At 44.8% G+C, this 21,019-nt stretch overlaps 1 protein-coding gene across 4 annotated transcripts in view; it reads right to left on the bottom strand.

Moving 5' to 3' along the window:
- RETSAT (retinol saturase) overlaps nucleotides 1-21,019 on the bottom strand; it is a 35,452-nt gene that overhangs the window by 10,006 nt on the left and 4,427 nt on the right. For 2 of the 4 annotated variants that reach the window (XM_085877978.1, XM_085877980.1), the window contains exons 2-6: nucleotides 9,387-9,569; nucleotides 6,457-6,701; nucleotides 5,444-5,645; nucleotides 5,021-5,242; nucleotides 4,811-4,930 (exon numbers count right to left, since the gene is read on the bottom strand). In XM_085877978.1, coding sequence (XP_085734104.1) covers nucleotides 4,811-4,930; nucleotides 5,021-5,242; nucleotides 5,444-5,645; nucleotides 6,457-6,701; nucleotides 9,387-9,569 — 972 coding nt within the window. The remainder of the gene's footprint in view (nucleotides 1-4,810; nucleotides 4,931-5,020; nucleotides 5,243-5,443; nucleotides 5,646-6,456; nucleotides 6,702-9,386; nucleotides 9,570-21,019) is intronic. The other 2 variants (XM_085877979.1, XM_085877981.1) reach the window with 1 other exon arrangement.

The raw sequence follows: 21,019 nt of genomic DNA, 5'->3' as shown, positions 1-21,019 counted from the left end.
TCCGAATTATGACGTCATCACCTGATTGTGTAACGTTACTTTTTCAAGTTCAGCCGATTGACATGGGGCCAACGCCATTTGCAATAGAATTAAAAAATAATGCTAGTCAATTGAAGACAATGACTTCCGACTTCCCGGTTTCCGTATTATGACTTCATCACCTGATTGTGTTACGTTAATTTTTCAAGTTCAGCCAATTGACATGGGACCAACGGAATTTGCAAGAGAATGAGAAATTAATACTACAGTCAATTGAAGACAATGACTTCCGACTTCCCGGTTTCCGAATTATGACTTATGCATTCGACACTTTTCGTAACGTTAATTTTTCAAGTTCAGCCGATTGACTTGGGGCCAATGCCATTTGCAATAGAATGAAAAAATAGTGCTGCAGTTAATTCCGAATTCCCGTTTCCGAATTATGACTTATGTATTCGACACACTTATCATAGGCCCTATTCACATCAACAAACGCCTCTTTTAATGCATGATTAACACAAGTCATATTTTATTGTACATACAGGTAGTTGTCGACTTATGACGGAAGAACCTCCAATTTCTAACTTACTGGCATTTTTCAAACTATGCGAAATTGATGACTTTGCTTGAACTCTACTGTAGGCTCAGGTGCCAACGTATTTCACTTGGAACTCGAGTCAGAAATGTTGGAACAGGAGGAAGCAAGGTTCAGAAGTTCCAGGATATCCCGGAATTTACAAATCTGACGCATTGGGTCGAGTGTACACAGAACATCCCAATAATTTTGAGTGTTTCTGCGTCCGCCTCCTCCTGCATGTGAAACGAGGTCCAGTGAGTTTCATTGACATGAGAACAGTGGACGGGCAAATTTGCAGCACATTCCGTGAGGCTTGCAATCTCCTCGGACTCCTAGAAGACGATGCTCATTGGACCACCACGCTTGAAGAGGCAACTGTTTCTCAATCCCCATCGACCATCAGGTACCTATTTGCTATTATGATAACTGCGTGTGAGATGTCAGATCCCAAGAGCCTATGGGACATTCACAAAGAGGCCCTGTCTGAGGATGTAAAAAACAGAGTCCAAAGAGAACATCCCCAAGAGGACATCCAGTACACACCAGATATGTTCAATGAGGCTCTGATATACATTGAAGATTTGGTATTATACATGAGCGGGAAAGATTTAACTAAGTGGGGACTTCCCTCTTCTAATAGGTCTGAAAGCGCAACCATCAGTAGAGAATGGTTCCGTGAAACAAACTACAACACAGATACTCTCGCAAAGTTTGTTTCTGACAATGAGCCGCTTCTGGTACAGGATCAGAGTAATGCATATCAACTGATTTCTGAAGCGGTTCAAGAGGGAAGTGGTGTGATATTTTTCTTGGATGCCCCAGGTGGTACTGGCAAAAAATTTGTCCTCAACCTTTTGCTTGCTAAGATGAGGAGCCAGAAAAAGATCGCATTAGCCGTTGTTTCATCCGGTATAGCCGCAACACTACTTTCAGGTGGCCGCACAGCGCATTCTGCCTTCAAATTGCCTCTCGACTAAGCTACAATGGAATATCTGGTTTGTGGCATTGGCAAACAAACTGAAGCAGCAAAAGTGCTGAAGAATTGCGACCTCATAGTTTGGGATGAAGGTTCGATGTCGCCTAAGGATGCATTCGAAGCATTAGATAGAACTATGCGAGATTTAAGAGGAGCAGACCTGCCTATAGGTGGAGTTACGCTGGTTATTTCTGGCGATTTCAGACAAACTTTACCTGTAGTACCCCGTGGCACTCCAGCTGATGAAATGAAAGCCAGTATAAAATCTTCATACCTCTGGACATTCGTACAAACTATCCATCTAACAACAAATATGAGGGCAAAATTATATGCTGATTTAGATGCTGGCAATTTCGCACAATTATTTCTCAAACTTGCAAATGGTGAAATCCCGAACACAAATGATGTAATATCTCTTCCCGATGACTGTGGTACAATAGTTTCATCTATGGAAGAATTAGAGGCTCATGTGTATCCCAATTTAGCGACTAATTACAAAAACATACAGTGGCTCTGTGAAAGAACAATCCTGGCTCCACTTAATGAAACAGTCCGTGTAATAAACCATCAGTTATTACAAGTAGTTCCAGGCGAACAACATAGTCACAAGTCTATTGACACCACACTGGATACTGAGCAAGCCATACATTATCCCACAGAATTTCTAAACTCATTGGAATTACCAGGATTGCCTCCGTACAATCTGTCGTTAAAAGTTGGATGCCCTATTATGTTATTACGTAATCAAGATGCACCAAAACTTTGCAACGGAACTAAACTGATTGTGAAAAGACGACAACCACATGTAATTGAGGCCACTATCATGACAGGATGTGCGAAAGGAGAAGATGTATTCATTCCGCGAATTCCACTCATTCCATCAAATTCAACAATTTAATTTAAGAGACTACAATTTCCTGTATGCCTGTGCTTTGCGATGTCTATCAACAAGGCACAAGGACAGTCATTGAAAGTAGCAGAGCTGGAATTATCCACTCCTTGCTTTTCCCATGGTCAGCTATATGTGGGATGCTCCAGAGTGGAATCATCGGAGGCTTTATACATATTGGCCCCAGAGGGGAAGACTTCAAATATTGTTTATCCTCGAGCACTCCACTAAAATTATTGAGCTACTTCAGTTATTTCATAAATGGGAATAGGATGTGCGATGAAGGAAATTCATGTTGCTGGTGAAAAATAAAAATGGTGGTGGGAAATAAAAAAAAATGGTGGTGGTGGTTTGTATATATACATATTACAGATATAAATAGAATGGAGATGGCGTATGGCGTATGTGTATAATCTTTTATAATTAAATGGTTATGGGCGTAGGTACGTTGTAACATCGTATACATAATATAACATAATTTTTTATCAGGATAACAGACGTAAATAAATCAAATAGCTGGGCCAGGCTGGATTATGCCCGACGTATAAATTAAGTCGCAAATGATGACATGAAACCATAAAAAAAAATAAACCTCACATTGTTCAGGCATTATGGTTTTTTATCTGATGCGGCAATAAATCTTAACATTTTTGAACTCAAGTCTTCTGCATATAAAACATGGTGGGGAAAATATAATATTATAGTGGTGATGAAAAAAAAATAATGGTGGCAGCCTCTACAATTTTACAATTAACTGTGACATATACTCCTTCAGACCCGCCGTCATCCACGGGATTCCTGTGCAGAGCACGGGTATCCCTGCTAGTATATATATATATATATATATATATATATATATATATATATATATATATATATATATATATATATATATATATATATATATATATATATAGTGGTGGTCGTATGGCAGCTTAGCTGCTGGGGTAGCTATCATTTCTTGAAGCGCGACTGTGTCGCTGATGCAGTGCCCCTCTACCAGTACACACACTGGAACTGGTACTCATTTCGCTGACCTCGGAAGGATGACAGGCTGAGTCAACCCCCTGGTTTATTAATTCAGCGGCCGACAGGGCTTGAACTCAGGACCCAAGGATCCCAAGCCGCCACCCTCACCACTGAGCCAACACCAGGCATATATATATATATATATATATATATATATATATATATATATATATATATATATATATATATATATATATATATATATATATATATATGCATCAGTGGGGTATGCTTACACATTGTAAGTAAGTCGCTCACCTACAGTGAGCACAAGGCTGTACTTCATTTGGAATCTTTTCTTTTACAGATGCTTTCTGACAGTTCTATGATTTTTTCCGGTGCATCAGCTTCGATATCTGTCAGCATGCAAAATTTCAGTTTTCTACATCACCCGGAAGGTACCAAACATTGATATCTGTCAATCAGTCAGTGAGTGAGTGAGCGGTTCGAATGAGCTTCATTATATAAATATATTTATAAACAAAATATATACACACACAAGCAGGGTGAGGTATGGTGAACGATGCTTCCCCAATGTCTTGCGTCGCTCACCAGTATTTGATCGATTTATTTATTTTCTTCAATTTTTTTTCCTTTATTTATATTTTCATTTGCAGAAGCTTTCCGATGGTTCTATGATATTTCTCCTGTATTATCGGTTTCGATGTCCGTCAGCATACAAAATTACCGTGCTTCCCCATTGTCTCGGGTCACTCACCTGCATTTTTTTTCATTTCTGGATGTTGTGAGACGATTGTGATATTTTTCCCCCAGTGTACTGGCATCGACACGCAAAAGTTCAGCTTTCTACATCACGTGGAGGGTACCGATCTTTAATACGAGTCAGTCAATGGTTAGAAAGATTTATTTATAAATTTTTCTGAATTTTGTGCTAAGGCTAGTACTTTATTGATTTATTTTCACATTTGTCTAAGGCTCACAATACAGTTGGTTCATAAATTACATGCAGGCCAAAGACGTTGGCAAAGATCAGCATATGTTCACATGGATTACAAAGATATTTGTAATCAATGGCCAAACACATCTGGTATAAATGATTTGAACTTGGTTTCCCAACATCGGGAGCCAGGGGTGCAGATAATGCATCCAATTCTGGACACTGTAAAGACGAGCCTCTGTGAGCCTGGCACACTCGTACTTTACTGCACACCATGCTAATTAAAGAAGAAAAAGCACCAAGACATGACCAAACTTTTTAGATATCCAACAATACTATTGGCAGGGAATGCATTTTTCAATGACTTGCAAAGTCCAAAACAAAAAAAAATATAAAAAATTAATTCCCTCCAAAAATATACATACACATTTCTTCCAAAATCCAACAACTTGAGAAACTTACTTGAGTAGATCCGTGCATCCTTCGGTAGCAAAGACTGGAAGGTGTTGAAGATTCCCGCATCCGATATAACGAGAGGTGCGTTTATGTTAACTTCCCCAGACGCTTTTTGGACCGTCACACCTGCACAGATAAACCCCAAGCTCCATTTTAACCGCCAACAAAGCACCGCCCGAGTCTGTGACGCAACTCGCACCCCCCAGTCCCACTAACCACTGGGGCACAACCGGAACCCACCACAAGCTTTGCCAGCACTGTCGAGCAAAACTCGCTTGACTAGAGCTTTGGTAAGCACCGCACCTCCCGCACGCTCGATCACGGGAATGATGTGGAATGCAATCTCGCTGGCACCACCAACTGGGTAGAAGGAGCCATACTGATAGTGGTTGAGAAGAATGGCATGCATAGTGAAGCTGGTGTCCTTTGGGAAGCAACCTGAGAGGTAACAAATAAAGCAACCATGAGCACGCTGTAGATATTAATCCAGCCCGATTCAAGAAATCCATGAAGGTCAGCCTGTAATATCACAAAAGTGTACGAGGTGTTAATTGCACGCCTGTGGATCATTACATCAGCGATGGGGTGATGTGGGTGGGCCTGGCACGACGAGACCATATCCTGCCTTTGTGACCGTACCGTAGTCAAAGCAGCAATAGCTCAACACAACACGGAGATCGGCATCGGACGTGAGTTCCTCCAACACGCTGTGCAGTGAACGAGCTGCGAGACGAAAGTACGACGTGAGCATGTGGATGAGGCCAGTGCGAGCAAGTACTCGGGCAACCCAAAGTGGCAGCACCTTGAGGAGAACCAAGAAAAGGGTCCCAAGGCGTGCCTCCTGCATCGATATATGTGATTCAACAAAAAAAACAAACAAGTTAAAGGAATTTTTCAACAGCCAAACAAACAAACAGAAAAAAAAAATAACAACACTTACACTTTCGGAATATATTGCTTAGAAGGAAACGCATTGTTATTGTCTCCAGAGATCTATTGGAACACAAATTACGCAGCTCAAAGCCGATCACAGACTCGGGTAGGCGTAAACGCACATCATCAAACACGTTGTACCCTCACGACAAAATGCCATTTTGTGTCACATCATAAAAACAGCAGCTTGGTGGTGGAGTGGGTTAAACCATATTCCTTTCCCCCCCCTACTGGTACCAGGTGGTTCATCGGCAACCTGTCCAGGATCGATTCGTAGCTATTAAAAGGTTCACAACTCCTCGTGAGTTCACCGACACTCTGTTAAAAGTATTTCCTCCGTTACAACCAATTAATACAATATTAGTGCGATGACTTGCATGTGCTTTTTCCTTTTACGATGATCGGTAAATTTTGTTTTTAGAATACAGTACATATTTGTACGCACTTTTAACCGGCGGCGCTATTGGCGAAGCAAATTCAACCATTTCAAAACTGTCGTAAAAACCAAAGTTTATTTACAGGTCTGCATTTGAACTTGACCAACACACACAGAAACATTGAGTTTTGTAAATAAATAAATAAATATACTCTAATGCTTTTAAGCACTTCAAAATGCTACATCATTATTTTCAACAAACAGACCAAACTTTACAAATCCTTGCTCCAGACAAGCATTTAGAGACATTTAAGAAACCAGCCTCAAGCCAGATGAGTCAGACCTGCAGGAGGTCTTGAAACTTTCCGAGAGCCTCGTGCTCCTTGGGAAATTCGGCTTTCAGACCCTCCCAGTAATGATAACGTCCAGCGAATAAGGGACACCTGCGGCGGATTTTCCCTGGCTCCCCGAAGAGTACTGTGTCAAAGGGGTCGTCGAGGGGTATCCACTGTAATTGTCCATCGGTGAGCTGGTCGATAAGCAGCCGAGTAATCGTGCGTGACTGCATCTCACCAACATAGTGAATGCCTAAGAATTAAAAGAAAAATACAAATTAAGATGTGCACAAAAGTCTTGCAACCACCTGAAGAAAATACTCAACGAAAGATGTCAACATGGTCTAAAGGTCACTTGCAAAACATGTGCTCGTGAAAATTAATAAAATCAAAAACATACCAGACAATTACCTGAGAGATGGAAGTGCAAAACGTTAAAAACTATTGTTGTGGGCCAGGGGTCGGGTAACAAGACCACTAGGTGGGGGAAGCTATCTCGGTTCCCACCAGACTCCCGGGAATTGTAGGCCGTCGCACACCGATAATTCCGAGACGCGGCGGGTCGCTTAACCGACCGTGAACGCCAATAACTCAACCGCGTGACCTAGGGTCCTCCCGTCTATGGGTTACTCGGGTTACCTAATTAGTCACGTGGTTTAATTATTGGGGCTCACGCCCTCGGTATGCCTTGTCCGAAACGGATCACTTTACCGGATCGGATGCAGCCGAGCGACACTGCCAAGGACGTACAGGCTAAAAGGAAGGGATCGTTGGGACAATAAAGTCCTGGCTAAACTAGGATTCGGACCATGCTGGATCAATGAAAGAAACCACAAAGATGAGCTGGGAACATTCCCAATGATAATTTATTTACAATGGGCGAGGAAAGGTATGTGGTACGATAAAGATTTATTTGGGTGTGTTGTGCAGAGATGGCGGAGAGAGGTGTGGTGCAGCAAATAAACAGGCAACTTACAAAAGGGGGACACAGAGCAGACTTAATGCGAAATTAATAACAATAATAATGATAATGATCTTCTGCAGTCTTACTTCAGCAGACAGGCACCAGCGCGCGCGTGCACGCACGCACGCACGCACGCACGCACGCACGCACACACAAAAAACCCGATGAAGAGGAAGTTTTGCAACAGGAAGGGAAAGGAGTTGAGGCTATGTTCTCTGTACCTTTGTGCCTGATAGCACGACGCACCACCAATACGTTACCGGGGGGGGGGGGGTGATGCTCCGTAGTGCAGTACCCGACAGTGGGTGCGTCGTCTCTGGCTTCAGCCACACGTGTGGAGACTGTGTTCGGAACGAAGGACCTTAAGTAGAGAAGGGGCGCAGTCCAGAGTGGGAGGATGGAGTGGCAGGCGGGTGGGGTCAACGTCGTGTGGGTGGAGATGAGGAGGCGGAGTCCAGACACCAGGAGGCGCGTCATTGCGGTGTCGACGAGGCGGGGCAATAGCAAGAGAGAGGCGGAGAAAGACAAAGAGAGAGAAAAAAAAAGGCGGAGGGACTGCTCCGACCTTTAGAGGACTTGCAGCTTGGGGGGAGGCGCCATGCCAAATCGAAACATCATCACCTGAATCAGGCACTCCGATTGGCCCTGACCCCTCACCTGGCCCACCAACTTTGGCCAGAAACCGCCTCATTTCGTTTCCGGCAAGGCCATCCCAGACAGCGGGAATAATGCGCTCCGACCCCATGACATGACATGAATCGCCCACACTGAAATTGGCACACGAATTGTCCTGCAAAAACCCCCGGGCCGTGCCCTGGCAACCGGCCGAGGGTCCCGCATGCCTGCTCGGGCTCCCGACCAGCGCCGATCAACGCGCCCGCTCCGCGCGCCAACGTGGTCCGCACTGTACATTCCCCGGCTCGATCGCAGCTTCGCTGGCCGAAGAGACAAGAAGACGTTCACCATCCGGGGAGAATCCGCTGCTGCCAGCAAGGGCCAAAGGTACATCGTTATGGATAAATCCATGCACTTTTCGCGAGCGGCGTACGTGTCTGCTTTCGAGCACATTCCATATAGTGCGCGCGGTTCGGCCATTATGCACGTGGCCAGCGCTCGCATTCACATGACTCCGCTAGCGTGTGCGCGGGGCGAACACCAATATGTGTCAGATATTGAGGTTGAAAAGGAACAAGCCGCTTCTACTACGCACATTCGTATCCCACCCAACATGGCGTGGAGTCGTCTTTATTGGCCTCCGTACGCGTTTCGTGCAGCGTGGGTGTCGTGCTGGCTGTGCCTCCTGTGTGGTGAAAAACACCATTCGTGCAGCCTCTTAAGAGGTATTCATTCGCATGCCTTTTTAATGCAACCGGCAATCGTCCCCAGACCATCGGAAGCTCGAGTCGCTAATCCCGCACTGCTCAGCGCACTATATGACTCGCCGCACATGCCGGGTCCACGGCCTGCCTGGAAACGAGGGTCTCTGTGCAGCAGTTCCCTCACAGCGGCGCCGCACGCGCTGGCCTCCATGAGGCCCCACCTTACAGCGAAGGCGCACGTGGCTGATTTACCTCAGGAATAATCAGACGAAAAGAAGAGTTGGGTCAAAATGAAGGAGAAAATGATTTAAGCAACCCTAGCTATTAGATCATCGCAACGCACTCACTTGTTGTCCCGCTCAACAAAAGGAAAGGGACTATCTACAATATAATAATGGAATAACTGTCTTGGGACACCTATCTGTTGTATGCATGCGGTTCCGAGAACCGCAACACTATAAACCATGGCAATTCAAGATTAAATACACCGATTGAATCAATTACACGTACACAAATGGCACTGCCAAACACCATAGGGACTCCGTGCTTTCATACACAATGTCAGCTTTATCATCATGCTTGTGTGCATTCATGTTTGTTCACACATTTTGGCATCAATCTTTCCTGAGGATATTAGAGTGGACCAAGAACCTACCCACATCAAACTCAAATCCCTTCTTGCCATACGTGTGACAGCATCCTCCAGCTTTGCTGTGTTGCTCCAGAACCAGGACCCGTTTGCCTGCTTTGGCGAGTAGAGCTGCTGCGGAGAGACCGCCGATCCCACTGCCTATCACGATGGCATCCAGGTTTTCTGGTATGGAGCTTGCGGAGAAGGCTGGAACAGAACATAAGACAGAAGCACATAAATTACACTTTGCTGCTACCAAGGTAAAACTTTATCGGCATTTCATGATCCCCTAATCAAATTAATTTTTTCACTGTAAAGACAAGAAACTATCATTTGAAAACATCCCTACATCTGTCTGAATATTGGTTGTCCATCGAAAGGTTTCGGAGATAGACGTCCAAAATCTCTCCTTTTTTCAAACATGGCTGCCACACCACGTGACCTACGACATCATAATTATCATTACAATATTCTACATGAGTAGTCGCACTGATGGTGAAAATTTTGTGTCAATCGGATAAGCGGTTGCAGAGAAAACAGAGAAAACTAGAAGGGCACCCGGAAGAGCGCATACTTCCGCCACGTAATGCCTGATCCACGAGAACATATCGGGCCCAATACATTTTTGAAATATCATGCTATAAAGTAATATATCGGTTTTGGGCCTATCTCTCAATGGTGAAGAATCACTTGAAAAATTAAATAATTCTCGTATCCAGATGCAGATTTGGATCTACACCAAAATCGAATCAATTCGTCCTTGCCACACACACACACACACACACACACACACACACACACACACACACACACACACACACACACACACACACACACACACACACACACACACACACACACACACACAACCTGTCCACCAAGTTTCGTCTGAATCCGTCCACAACTTTTTGAGATATCGTGCTACATATCATTCTTGGTCCGATCTCTCAATGGTGAAGAATCACTTAAAAAATTATTGTAGCCGGATCTGGATCTTCCCCAAAATCTAATCAGTTCATCCTTGTCACACACCGAACCTGTCCACAACGTTTTAAGATATCCTGCACACAAACAAAGACAGAAAGGGACAAAAACGTAACCTCCTTCACCTTCTGTGGCAGAGGTAACTAGAAGAACACTCGGTAGAGTGCATACCTCCTCCAGGCTGAACAGTTTATCTTTTCTATCCCACTGATCGGCTGGATCTGGATCCGGACCTGAACCAAAATCGAATCTGCTTCTTCTTGTCACCTAACCAACTCATCTACAACTTTTTGAGATGTCATGCTATATATCGTTTTTGGTCCCATCTCTCAATGGTGAAGAATCCCTTGTAAAATTAAAAAAAAAAATTCTCATATCCAGATCCAAATCAATTCATCCTTGTCACACACCCATGTGTCATCCAAATTCGTCCATAATATTTTGAGACATCGTGCTAACGTATCAGTTCTATCCTTATCACTCAATGATGAAGTCACTTTAAAAAAAATTTCATATTCAGATTCAGATCTTCATGAAAATCGAAGCAGTTCTTCATTGTGACACACGCAACATGTCCACAAAGTTTTGTCCGAATCGATCCACAACTTTTTGAAATTTCGTCCCACATGTCGTTTTTGGCTCCATCTCTCAATGATGAAGACTCCACTAAAAAAAAATTCCAAATTTCATCTGAAAAACATCCACAACATTTTTGAGATATCCCATTAACAGATGGATGAAAACACAACCTCCATCCACCTTAGGTGGTGGAGGTAATAAAAAGACATTAATGAAATATATAAACCAGGCATTTGAAGTTAAAATTTAAAAGTTGGTAGAATTCACCATACAACACGTACAAAGAAAAATAAGGTTGTTGTCCTCGAGGCTTCCACCACCTCTCGTCCTCCCCCCACCCAACCCAAACCCACAATAATTGAGTCTGGTAAGATAAATAATAAATAATAGTCACAATAAGCAAACAGGTCCAATTCAACACAAATTAAAGAAAAATATATACATGGACAACAATGTGGACTTCACTCCTCATCAATTTTATTTTCTCCCAAAGCACAACCCACTGACCCTTTTTATATCACTGAGTTTCATTGAAAACACCAACAGAAAACGGGACAAATGGTTTCATATTATATATATCCTGGTTCTACACATCAAATATCTTAACCCTCCCAGACCTCATCTGTTCATAAAACTTATATTATGGGTGGATACTTTTTTTGAAGCCTGGTGTTGGCTTAACGGTTGAGGTGGCTGACTTAAGATCTTAGGGTCCCCTATCATTATGTTTGATTATACCAGTTAGTTTGACTCAGCCCGTCATCCTTCCGAGGTCAGCAAAATGAGTACCAACTTAATGGGAATAATGGGCCATTTGAGAGAATCCTGCGTCAGTGGTGACCCATCCAGGATTGTGCCCCCTTGAGTAGGAAAAATTGCTTTAGCCGCTTTGTGCATCTGATGACGTGAAAAGAGTTGTTATTTTGCATCTTCTTCTGTTATGTACTATTTTTACCTCTGCCACCGAAGGTGAAGGTGGTTATGTTTTCACCCCTTTCCATTTTGTTACTTACGAAATCTTTAATGACTTCCGTCATCTGTTTGTTTGTTTGTTTGTTTGTTTGTTTGTTTGTTTGTAGGCACGATAACTCGAGAACGGAAGAAGCTACCAATGTCAAATTACACCACGTGATTCAGGAGGGTGATGGCCAGCGCTGATTAGATTTTGGTCAAAATCGGTCAAACATTCGATTTTTCATGGTTTGGTACAGAATCATAGGAGAAACTTCTGGTTTACGTCGCGACCTTCTCTGGAGACAGCTTTTATTAGACAAGGTCAGAGGTCAAGTTGACGATTTCGTAAGTAGCAGTCTATGACTGCTTGTTTGTTATTTGCAAAATCGAAGATATTTCAAGTATATTGGTCAGTTTATTTTGTTATTCTGTCTGTCTGTCTGTTTGTTACTTACGAAATCTGATCACTTCCGTCCTCTGTTTGTGTGTTTGTTTGTAGGCACGATAACTCGAGTACGGAAGAAGCTACCAATGTCAAATTATACCACGTGATTCAGGAGGGTGATGGCTAGTGCTGATTAGATTTTGGTCAAAATCGGTCAAAGGTCAAGGTCACAGTGAGGTCAAACATTCGATTTTTGATGGTTTGGTACAGAATCATCGTAGAAACTTCTGGTTTGCGTTGCGACCTTCTCTGGAGACAGCTTTTATTAGACAAGGTCAGAGGTCAAGTTGACGATTTCGTAAAGTACCAGTCTATGACTGCTTGTTATCTTGCCAAAACGAAGTTTTTGCAAGATATGCGAGTCAGCTTGTATGTTATTTTTTATTTATTTATTTATTTTTTGTCTGTAATCACGTATCGATCACTCTGCAGAGCACAGTTATCATTGGAAATTTTTGTAACTTCGCATATCAGAGTCCGAAAGAGGTCCCTTTCAGCACATAAAATTTTCAAGGTCAAGGTCAAAGGTCAAGGTCACTTTGTCGCAAATCAGGGGAGTCGACGAAAACCTTATTTTTTTTTGAGTAATTTTGATCGGATCATCTTCAAACTTCATGGGAATATAGTTCATGGTCTGGCGCTCAGCTGATTAATTTTTGGTGGCGATTGGCCTTGACCTTCATGGTTAGCACTGGAGGTCGAAAGTTTTTGACCCCAAGGTCAAATTTTGAAATCTTAGGTACCATATCGTGTAATACCTCAAATTGAACACCTCGATGAGTGCTTTCTAGATATGTCAAGCTTGAGACATTATGACGTCATTTGGTGACATTATGAGGCGAACGCATATTTTTCATGGTTACTCTTTAGAACGATTCTCATCGGAATCTCTCGTAGGCAGATATTCCTCAAGGAGTCGCTCCTGGTGGATAGCAGCTCTGTTCACCTCAGTGTGACCTTAAAGAAGTCACACGTGGTCACCTTTTGGCAAGACACGGGGTGACATTGGTTTTTTGTTTGTTCGCCTTCTTCACCTTCAGGTCACAATTTTAAACTGATCTTCACGAAACTTCACCACATGGTAGAGTTTGTCATATGGAAGAAGCCTATTGTTTTTGAAGTCAAAGGTTAACATAGGCCAAAGGTCAACAACTTTGGTGGTATTTCTAAAATCCTCAGTTTTCATCCGATTGACTTCAAATTTTAAGAGGATTTATATTTCCGGTCACTGAATTCAACCAGCCAATTATTTTTGAGGTCAACATAGGCCAAAGGTCAACAACTTTTGTGAGATTTATAAAATCCTCAATTTTCATCCGATTGACTTGAAATTTGAAGAGAATGTATATATCATGTCACTGAATTCAACCACCATTTATTTTGGAGGTCCACATAGGCCAAATGGTCAACATAAACCGTATTTCAAAAATTGACAATTTTCATCCCATCGACTTGAAATTTGAAGATTCGTCGCATATTTTGTCATTGAATTCAACCACCAATTATTTTGAGGTCAAATTTGTTTTTTGTATTTTGCAAGTACAGTATTGTGCTCTGCACGACGTCTTCTTGTTTGTTTGTTTGTTTGTCTGTGTGCAGGATATCTCAAAAAGTTGTGGACGGATTTGGACGAAACTTGATGGACATGTTATGTTGGGTGTGTGACAAAGAAGAATTAATTCAATTTTGGTGAAGATCCGAATCCAGATCTGATAATTTTCTAAGTGATTCTTCACCATTGAGAGATCGGGCGAAACTAATATATTGTTACGAATTTGGGAATTCGATTGCACGCAACACTCAGGTTCCTTTAGTCAGTTATGTCGATAAGTGCTTGTTCCCGAGATAGTTCACCTTCCATTGTTTAATGGGCAGAAATCAATTAGATGCGCTGTGATTTAATTTAATAGTTAGTGAGCGATCACAACACAAAGAAAGACGCCCCTCCCCCTCTTCTGCGAAGAGGAAGAAGAGCCCTCCCGTCCCGTGATTCATGACGTCAACAACTCCCTCCCGCCCGTGGTTGAGCGGGGGATGGAGCACGAGGGCACGAGTCACGCCGGGAGGGGCCGATAAGAATAAAGAAGAGATCCTCTGCTTTGTTAGAGCTCGCTTTCAGTAGGCCTTCAGGTTCTGCTTGGCTTGGGTTAGGGAGGAGGCTTTTTGAAGGCTTTCTGCTTTGGCTTGGCTTTTAGTAAGCTTTTTGCTTCGGCTTGGCTTTAAGCAGGCCTTTGGGTTCTGCTTGGCGAGGGTTCAGACTTTTGGTTCAGTGAGCTTCGGTTCTGTTTGGCGAGGTGGAGGCTTTTTGGAGAGCTTTTTTCTTCGGCTTGGCTTTTCAGCAGACCTTCGGGTTCTGCTTGGCTCGGTTCACTTTTTGAGTTCTGTCTTGGTTCGTCGAAGAGAGAGGCTTTGTTCATCGGAAGAGAGTTGAGCTGGTTGCTCGGCTGGCTCTTCTTGGTTTGTGGAGCTCTTTGTTCTCCGCTTGGTTCCCGGCTTGGTGTGACTCATCGGCCTCATCTTGGAGGTGGTTCTTCGAGATAGCGACGCATCGATGGGAAGGATCAGCACCTCGTCTCACCAGCATGTGTTCAGAAGCGCGAGAGGATTCGCTGGAGCTCGGGAAGGATCGCGGCTCACGGCAATTGGAGCCAGCTCGCTCTCGCTGGAGCCCGGGTCCGAACAGCTTGAAGACCACATGAGGTGGAGGTTCGAGATAGGTTCTGGGTTTCAGCTCATCTGTCCTCTGAGCTAGAGTCCGTTATTAAAGGCATCAGCCACCATTTCTTGGGTGTGTGTGTGTGTGCGTACGTGTGTCCGTGGGCCCGTCTAATAAGTAGGAAACTGTAAAGTGCTTTGTGTGCTGTAAATGATTGCATTGCATTTCGTATAGTCGGTATAGTTCTGCTCTTACGTGCTTCCCTCGTTCCCCATTATTATTAATAAATACCCCAATTGTTAAATGTTTTCAGCTCGTCGCGTCGATTCTTTCATTGACTGAGCATTTCGTGTGTTGGGAGTTAGAAAGCCGTTGGTTTGCCGTAAAAGGGGGATATTCGGACCGACGGTTCTCGGCGATTAAGCCGCTCGGAATCGCGCATGGGACAGGCTTGCTCAAGCGGCTTGTTCCGTACGAGTTCCGTCGAGGGTGGAATACCCCAGTAGTTGGATTAAGTGGGTATTTAGGTAAATTGAAGATTGGCAATCGACCCTACCCCACGTGGTCTGCCCATTGGCGTATTTCGGTTCTTGCACAAGGACCCGTCGGCCTCGGAGTTATCCGGGCGGCGATCTGTATTTCGGGCAATCGGTCGGGCCGACTCGACTTGCGGCTCCGTCAGAGAGGTCGGCTCGCGGCTGACCACCAGCACCGTAACAATATTGTTGTGGTGCCGGGTCTCGGTGGCGAGCACAACCGCGAGGGGGAGCAGTAGAGTCGGCTCCACCGACTGCGCTGTTATTTAACCCGAAATTTAGGTCGTACCTTTCAGATAAATCTGAAAGGTCACGAGTCCCTTATCGGACCGAAGATCACCAAAAGGTCGACCACGTGGAGAAGGGTCAATTGCCAATTTCAATATACCTAAATACCCATGCAGTCTAACTACCGGGGAACCACACCCTCGGCCGACTCTGTCGATCCGAGTCGCAGGTAACGGCTCGGATACGGCGTAACCGAGCGGAGTTACTGGAGCCGCGCCGGACCAAACAAACAATTTACCCTCGCTATCTCTCAATACACAGCGTGCTCAGCCAATGAAAGAAACACAGAAACGAGCTGGTACATTCAACAAAAGGGATATTTATTTATAATAGGCAGGGAGAGACAGAGCAGAGTTATCCGAATAAGCAATGCAAATAATGTACAACAAAAAGCACTTAACAATTCTACTTATAGACGGGGCCCACGGACACACACGCACACACAAATACCCAGACGGAGATGGACCTCGAGGTCTTTATTATTCCTTCAGCCCGGAGGGAAGTCGAGCTGAGGGACGAGAACGTGCTGGCTACCTGGTCGCGTTCGCGCGGCTCTACGTCTGCACCTTCCCGGAGCACCAGTCGCCAAAGAACGGACCAGGGGAGCCGAACCCAGAGGAGGCGAGACGAGGTGATCTCCCGTGATGAGGTCGTCGAACTCTTGTAATAATGCGCCAGACGAGACGCCTCGGATGCGCGCGATGCAGTCAGACGCAGACTAGACCGAAGCACGCTCGAGCAGACCGGACGCAATTATTAATTATTTTCCTTTCGTCGTCCTTCTCGGGCACGGTCCGCTCCCCCGTCGCCTGCTCTCATTGACAAGACGGCGTGTCGCGGCTCCGCCTTCTTCCAAAGGACCGCCCCGGCTTTGATCCGCTTGTCGCCCATTGGGCGGAAAATGACGCATACCCTTATTTGGTGCCAAGCCAGAACGAAACGCTTGGTGAGCACGCAAAGAGCGCGGACAATGCCGCAAGCAGGGTGTTGTTGTTGGTGAAAATCCTATCTATAAAATAACTGCGCAGCGCATGTACACTTAATCACCCATTAAACAAAGGGACGGGACCCTGACTACAAACATACTTACCAATATAACTGATCTTTGGGACCTGGCTGTTGTGTGCAGTAAGCTTCCAAATTCGTACCAATATAGCATGATATCTCAAAAAGTTGTGGACGGATTTAGATGAAACTTGGTCGACAGGTTGGGTGTGTGGGCACAGAAAATAGATTCAATTTTTGGTGAAGATCCGAGTCCGGATCTGGATACGAGATTATTTAATTTTTAAAGTGATTCTTCCCCGTTGAGCGATCGAGTCAAAAACGATAAATAGCATGACATCTAAAATGTATTGGGCCCAATATGCTCTCGTGGATTAGGCATTATGGGGCTGAGGTATGCGCTCTACCAAGTGCCCTTCGAGTTAATAACAAGTGGCTTTCCCGCTTGTTCCACACTCTCCATGGGGTCCGTTCCACTCCCCCTGCACGCTCTGTGACTCCAAGAATGCACAGCCAGAGACCCGAGCAATTAATGTGCGGGACGTACAGCCCTTTATAATCTCCTGGTGAGGGAGGTGCTTGAGAGCGGATCTGGCAGAGCGATGGGTGTTTTCCAGTGCCCTCAGTGTTGGATGGATGATTACCCCGGTGCTAGCTCCGCTCATGCTAAGATTTGGCAGCGGAAATAGCCTCATTCACCCAGAATTGGGGGGGAAATGCTGCAACGTTGGGGGGGAAACACGACCTAAAGCCCTCGCAATGCATATTGTCACATAACCCACTTCACGCAAGGGAAAGGATATCTATAACGAATTCTAATGGAATAACCGTCTCGGGAATCGCTATATGTTGTGTGCCATTGCTTCGGGGGAGTGCTGGTTTTGCAGAGCCATAACAATATCTTGCAGCCCATACTGCAAAAACTCCCGATGATGTGGGCCCGTGTAAAGCCTGTGGATGGCATGTTCTACCCGACCGCCCTGATCATCTCTGCCAGTGAGTGGACTTTGAACGTTGCGACATTTCCTTGCGTGAACATGCCAGGCTTGGTGATTTATTTAATTTACGTCTGCAGTTGGAAAGACGATGAATCTTTGTCTATCATCAAGACTCAAGCCCAACATTCCGATCATCAAGTAACCTTCAATAGGCATGACTCAGAATGTGCACAAGAGCACCAATCTACCCCTCCAAGGAGAGAGTGGGAAAGGAGTTGGGCACAGCCTTTGGGTGAGGAAGGGTTGTGGTGGAGGGTTGGTTTGCGAGGGGAAGGGGATATGTCTATATCACATGTCTACTGTATGCAAAGTTAAACATCCTTGACCAAAGTGATAATGAAAATGTCGGAGCGGTTCGTTGACCTACAGCGAACATGTTGAACATCCTACGTAGCATGTTTCCTGATCCCCCTCACAACACAACCGCCTCATCGTCGAGCCCAGCCCCAACCCTCCGGACGTCCTTTCCTCCCTGGAGAGGTACATTTGAGGACCCGGGTAACACATCGGTGGCAGACTCCTGTTGAAAACAACAATGAGCAAAACGAGGGACTCGAGCCTTGTTGGAGGACAATTATGGTTGTCCTGTTTTTTTGCCTGTGGCCATGCCAGTGTGAAAATTATCTCTCTTCTCAGCTGTACTCGTTTCTCCGTTACAAAGTTACATTTCTGTCCTCAAAGTGAAAAAAAAACAAACAATGCAATTACACTCGCTAAACGTACAACGTGAACAGTAGCATTTATACCCAGGAAAAAAAGTTAATGATGCCACGCACAAACAACACATTATTTAAGGGTGGACCCACCGAGCGCATTATCACCAGCCATGGGGCTGCAATTTGGATGTTTAAAGAATGAAAGGTCCAAAGATGAACTCAACCGGAGTATTGTGTGTACATGTTAGGCAACAACATATCGATGTTGAAATGTAGTGTACAGTAATAAACTGTATCACTATCAGTATCAATCAAGGAACCAGACTCGGTGGTGTCAAGGTGAGAACGTCCTCTCCGAGTCTGGGAGATCAGTGGTTCAACCCCCCCCTCCCCCCCTTGCCTTGGCATACCAAAGACCATTAAAAACGGTATGTGCTGCTTCCTTGCTTGATGTTCAGCATTTAAAAGCATAGATTAAAGACAATGCTGTGAAGGCAATGGCATACCACCCACTATCACCTTTCGCAATAAACTGTTTTTACGAGGCACCAACGCTCTGTAAAGAGTATGGTACATCATCATCAACATTAGTTCACGTGACACTTCCCAACCACCCTGAGTTAGTTATACAAGATAGTTAAAACAATGGGGACCTTTCTCCCCCGAACCCCATCATTCCCACACAACGGCACAATATGGACCGAAACCCCATGTTTGAGATACCTTTCCCTTAAACCTGAGCTGATTGGATGGCCAAGAGGTACGCATACTCGTCTCTAAACTGTATAGCCTGAGTCTGAGTCCCGACCCAGCTATAAACTGTCATCCCGGTGTTTCACAGGCAGAGTGATTCATCAATGTGTGTGCCGTCCCGTAGCTGGATGTTAAATGGGCGTCCCGTCTGCCAGCACTCGTTGGTGGAAGTTAAAGATCCCACGGTGTCCTTTGCGAAGAGTCGTCGAGCTATCGCCGGCACTCTGAACAAATTACAAATTCCTGCCCAAACCAGCAGAGGGCATTGCATCGGGGCAACAGCTATGCCCTCATCCAATGATGCCACCGTGCAGCCTTGTGCTGCAAGATCACAAACTGACAAACCACTTTTTGTCCTGTATTCGCATATGCTGTTCAACATCCACCAGTCAAAACATTTAGGAGGGTTAGGTGGGGAGATTCGACCTTCACAGAACTCTCACGGATGTATGTGCGTTACCTTTTTCTGAAGCAGAAATCAAGAACAAGAAGAAACTACTTAATATCCCATACGACTCTGTGGTACATGAGGGACAGTCGTGCCCTGTCCATCATACGAAAGCTGGTGTTCCTCAGGGATCTGTGTTGGCTCCAACATAGTTCTTGTTCTCTATCAATGATCTGCCCGATTGTATTCTTTCTCAATTCAGCATTTACGCAGACGATTCAACACTGTATACTACCTACCCAGGAACCTTGTCTCCTCCTTCCCGTGTCCATGCCAGTACCACTTTCCATCAGGACCTAGGGAGTGTGATTAACTGGGGAAAAGACTGGCTTGTTAAATAATAATAATAATAATAATAATAATAATAATAATTGGAACCATACTCTGAACAGAGAGTGTCGGTGCTGCCGAAGCAGTTTCCTGGGCTATTGGGCACAATCCTGGATGGGTCGCCACTCTGAAGCAGGATACTCGAATGGCTCAATTATCCCAGCAAGCTGGTACTCAATTTGCCGACCTTGGAAGGATGACAAGCTGAGTCAACCCCCTGGTGTATTAATTCAGTGGCCAACGGGGCTTGAACTCAGGACCCTAGTATCCCAAGCTGCCACCCTAACCACTAAGCCAACACCAGGCTTACTGGCTTGTTAGTTTCAACTAAAAAAAAAGATCCACTTGTTGCCTGTGTCTAGTTCAAGATCACCTTGTTTTCCAACCCTGTCTATGGATCCTTCAGCTTTGCAGGAACTTCTTGTTACCCGTCTGCTTGGATTGGATATCAGCCCAAAACTCAGTGTGGAAAGTACATCTTTGGTGGAGCTAAAAGAGCCTGCCAGCGCCTTGGCTGCTTATCTCGTGCTCGGTGATACCTTCCTCAAGCAGCTATGCTCCATCGACACGTGACCACTATACGACCTGTCATGGAGTACGACTCGTTATTGCCATATTTGGGCTGATGCTCTGGCCTGTCACCTATCTCTCCTGGACAGAATCCAGCGATGTACTGCCATTCTGATGGGACAGGAGTTGGCATCATCCCTGGAACCTCTCTGTTTCTTCGTCGAGCCTCGTTGAACCACGGAATGTGCTGTAAGGGTCTCTCACAAGTTGTTCCACCTGAGCATACTTTCAACCGCTCTACACATTTGGCAGTTTCTTCCCATCCATACCACACTGTATCTGTCCCAAGGAGTAAAAGACTATGACGTATTATTACCTCCACCACCGGAGGGGAAGGAGGTTATGTTTTCGCCCCTTTCTGTCTGTCTGATTGTTTGTGTGCAGGGTATCTCAAAAAGTTGTGGACAGGTTGGGTGTGTGACAAGGACGAATTGATTCGATTTAGGTGAAGATCC

This window comes from Eptatretus burgeri, chromosome 4 (assembly GCF_056783735.1).
Source record: "Eptatretus burgeri isolate ZD-2024b chromosome 4, Ebu_testis_v1, whole genome shotgun sequence".
Taxonomy (NCBI): Eukaryota; Metazoa; Chordata; class Myxini; order Myxiniformes; family Myxinidae; genus Eptatretus; species Eptatretus burgeri.
This window is presented reverse-complemented; position numbering and strand designations above follow the sequence as displayed.